The 2,424-nt window shown below is 40.3% G+C and overlaps 1 protein-coding gene across 1 annotated transcript in view; it reads left to right on the forward strand.

Moving 5' to 3' along the window:
- tgs1 (trimethylguanosine synthase 1) overlaps positions 1–2,174 on the forward strand; it is a 7,778-nt gene extending 5,604 nt beyond the window's left edge. The window contains exon 9 of the mRNA XM_031874951.1: positions 1,144–2,174. Within this exon, the coding sequence (XP_031730811.1) occupies positions 1,144–1,342 (199 nt within the window). The 3' untranslated portion in view covers positions 1,343–2,174. The remainder of the gene's footprint in view (positions 1–1,143) is intronic.
- Positions 2,175–2,424: the final 250 nt, after the last annotated feature.

A 2,424-nucleotide genomic window follows, 5' to 3' on the forward strand; every position in this document is an offset into this window, starting at 1 on the left:
GGGGGGGGGGGTCTGTTTGCACCTCTGTTGGTCAAAAAGCTCTGCTGTGCTTTAACGAGCGCTGGAAGTCTGTCATAGCCAGAGAGCTTTTCCAGCAGACTGTTTTTGATGCTGTTTACAGTTGTTTTACTGACTTTTTTTTGGTCTTGTACAGCATGTTGACAATTTGTCTGCAGCTCATTAAGATGTGTTAACAGATACTATGTGACTATACTTTACTCAATTTACTTACTGTACTACCGCACACCATTTGTATCTTTATTTCCAAGGGGTGCAACGGATCACAAACCTCATGGTTCGGTTCGGATAATTTTTCGGATCAGCAAAGAAAAGGGGAGGAGACGAATATAACTTTGCTTTCCATTTATTAATTAAAGAACTTCAAGAACACTTAAATAAAAGAACTTTGGGCTATAGTCTTACATAAAAACACCAATATTGAAGATATCCAATTTGAAACAGAATGAAATAAATAAATAAAACATTCAAGAATACTCAATTCTGTTAAGTTTAAGTGCAACATGAGGTATGTTGATAAAAATGTGAGTTTGCCCTTAAATCAGTATTTATATACAATATTTGAAGATATCTTGTTAACCGGTTGAGAAGGCCATTATCAGTGCGGTTGGGATCCTTTAATGACCAGTGTGTAACATTTTGAGGGAACTATTGGCAGAAATGGAATATAATATTCATAACTATGTTTTCATTAGTGTATAATCACCTGAAACCAAGAACTGTGTTTTCGTTAGGTTAGAATGATCCCTTTATATCTCCATAAGGAGTCTGTCCTCCTCATGGAGTCAACCATTTTGCACCGCTATGTTTCTACAGCAGCCCAGAACGGACAAACCAAACACTGACTCTAGAGAGACTTTCAGGTTTTTACGTTACATGAAGGCCACCGTAGTTCTCTCCACGCTTGGAAAGAGAGGAGTGAGCAGAGGGTTATTCAGTTGATTGCAATCTGCAACCTCACCACTAGATACCACTAATTCCTACACCCTGCCCTTTTAATTATTATTTTCTTACTAAGCGATCTAACAGAGAGTCGTATGTAAGTGAAGTGTCATGGTGTGTCGACGTAGTGGAGCGGTTGTCACACGGTGAATGTCTGTCTCGATGTTTCTGTTTGTGTCTCAGGTTCCACAGTGTGTTGAGCTTCCGAGGCAATGCTGGTCAGACGTGTCAGAAGCAGCGGTGGGCTAAGAGAGCCGTCCGCAGCATCCGCAAACACACCAGGTTCCCAGAGACGTGTGGAGATGACGCACGGCCACAGACCAGCACCCCCCTCTCCAAGGTACCTCCTGTAAAGAGTAGAAAGGGTTTACAATGTCTATAAGACTGGCACAGAGCAAGGAGTGTCCCTTTGGAAGGAGGTCCTGACTTGATTGCTTGGAATGGGCTTCTGTTTGGTGCTGACTCATCTGTCAGCGTTTCTTTGTTTAGAAGAACCATCGATCTGCAACATGAAAATCCTCTTGATTAGTTTACCAAATTAAAGTCACTAAAAGGAACTTTTAACTGATTATAAAAGAGTCATTTTAATACTGATTGCTCTATATGGGTCTTGTGAATGGGCGTGGTGTAATGGCTCGCTAGCGCCCCCTATTTATTAACCCCACAGTGTGTTTCACCTCAATCTATGGAATTTGGTAGGTATATGTAGCATATGGAGATGTACAAATAAGTCCCTTGGAGGTATAGCATCGGATTTTTTTATTTTAGCACATGAAAACTTCAGGAGATGTAAAGCAGTGTCTAACCTTTAACATATTCAAGCACGAAAACAAAAAGTTGACACATCTTTGCACATTAAGATGTAGGGACAAAATATCCCTTAATATGCATTTTGGACCAAAGGTATTGAAAATTGTGGATAACCTTGCTTGTTAGCTTTCCGAAGAACAGAGACCCACACTGATATGTTTCTTGTTGAAGAAGATATGCGTGTCTTCAGGACGTCTCCTGAATGGTCGGTCCTTCTGGTCAATCCAACCACGTTCTAACACTCACTCATGTAGATTAACAGGTAGGAAAACAATTGTTAAAAAGGTCACAAAGTGATTGATTTCTGACGGAACGACCGAATTGTCTAACTAGACTAGGGGTTCTTAACCTTTTTGACCTCGGGGCCCAACTTTTCAAGTACAAAGTGTCCGGGGCCCATTCAAATATTAACACTATTAGTTTAACTAATTGATCTCACTCTTGGTTTGATTTGTATTCAATAACTATATTGTTACCTGTTCAACTCCACCCCTATTTTGGAGCAAACCCACCTAAAATGACATACCCAAATTAAAATGGCTGTAGCTTCTGAACCACTCTGACTATATGCATCAAAAGTGTCAGAAAACCTGTAGGTCATACAGAAACAGAGCAGTGGGCCTTTGGAGTCAGTAAAAATTGAAGATTTTTGTC

The sequence above is a fragment of the Anarrhichthys ocellatus genome, unplaced genomic scaffold, assembly GCF_004355925.1.
Source record: "Anarrhichthys ocellatus isolate YVR2014 unplaced genomic scaffold, GSC_Weel_1.0 scaffold85, whole genome shotgun sequence".
Lineage (NCBI taxonomy): Eukaryota > Metazoa > Chordata > Actinopteri > Perciformes > Anarhichadidae > Anarrhichthys > Anarrhichthys ocellatus.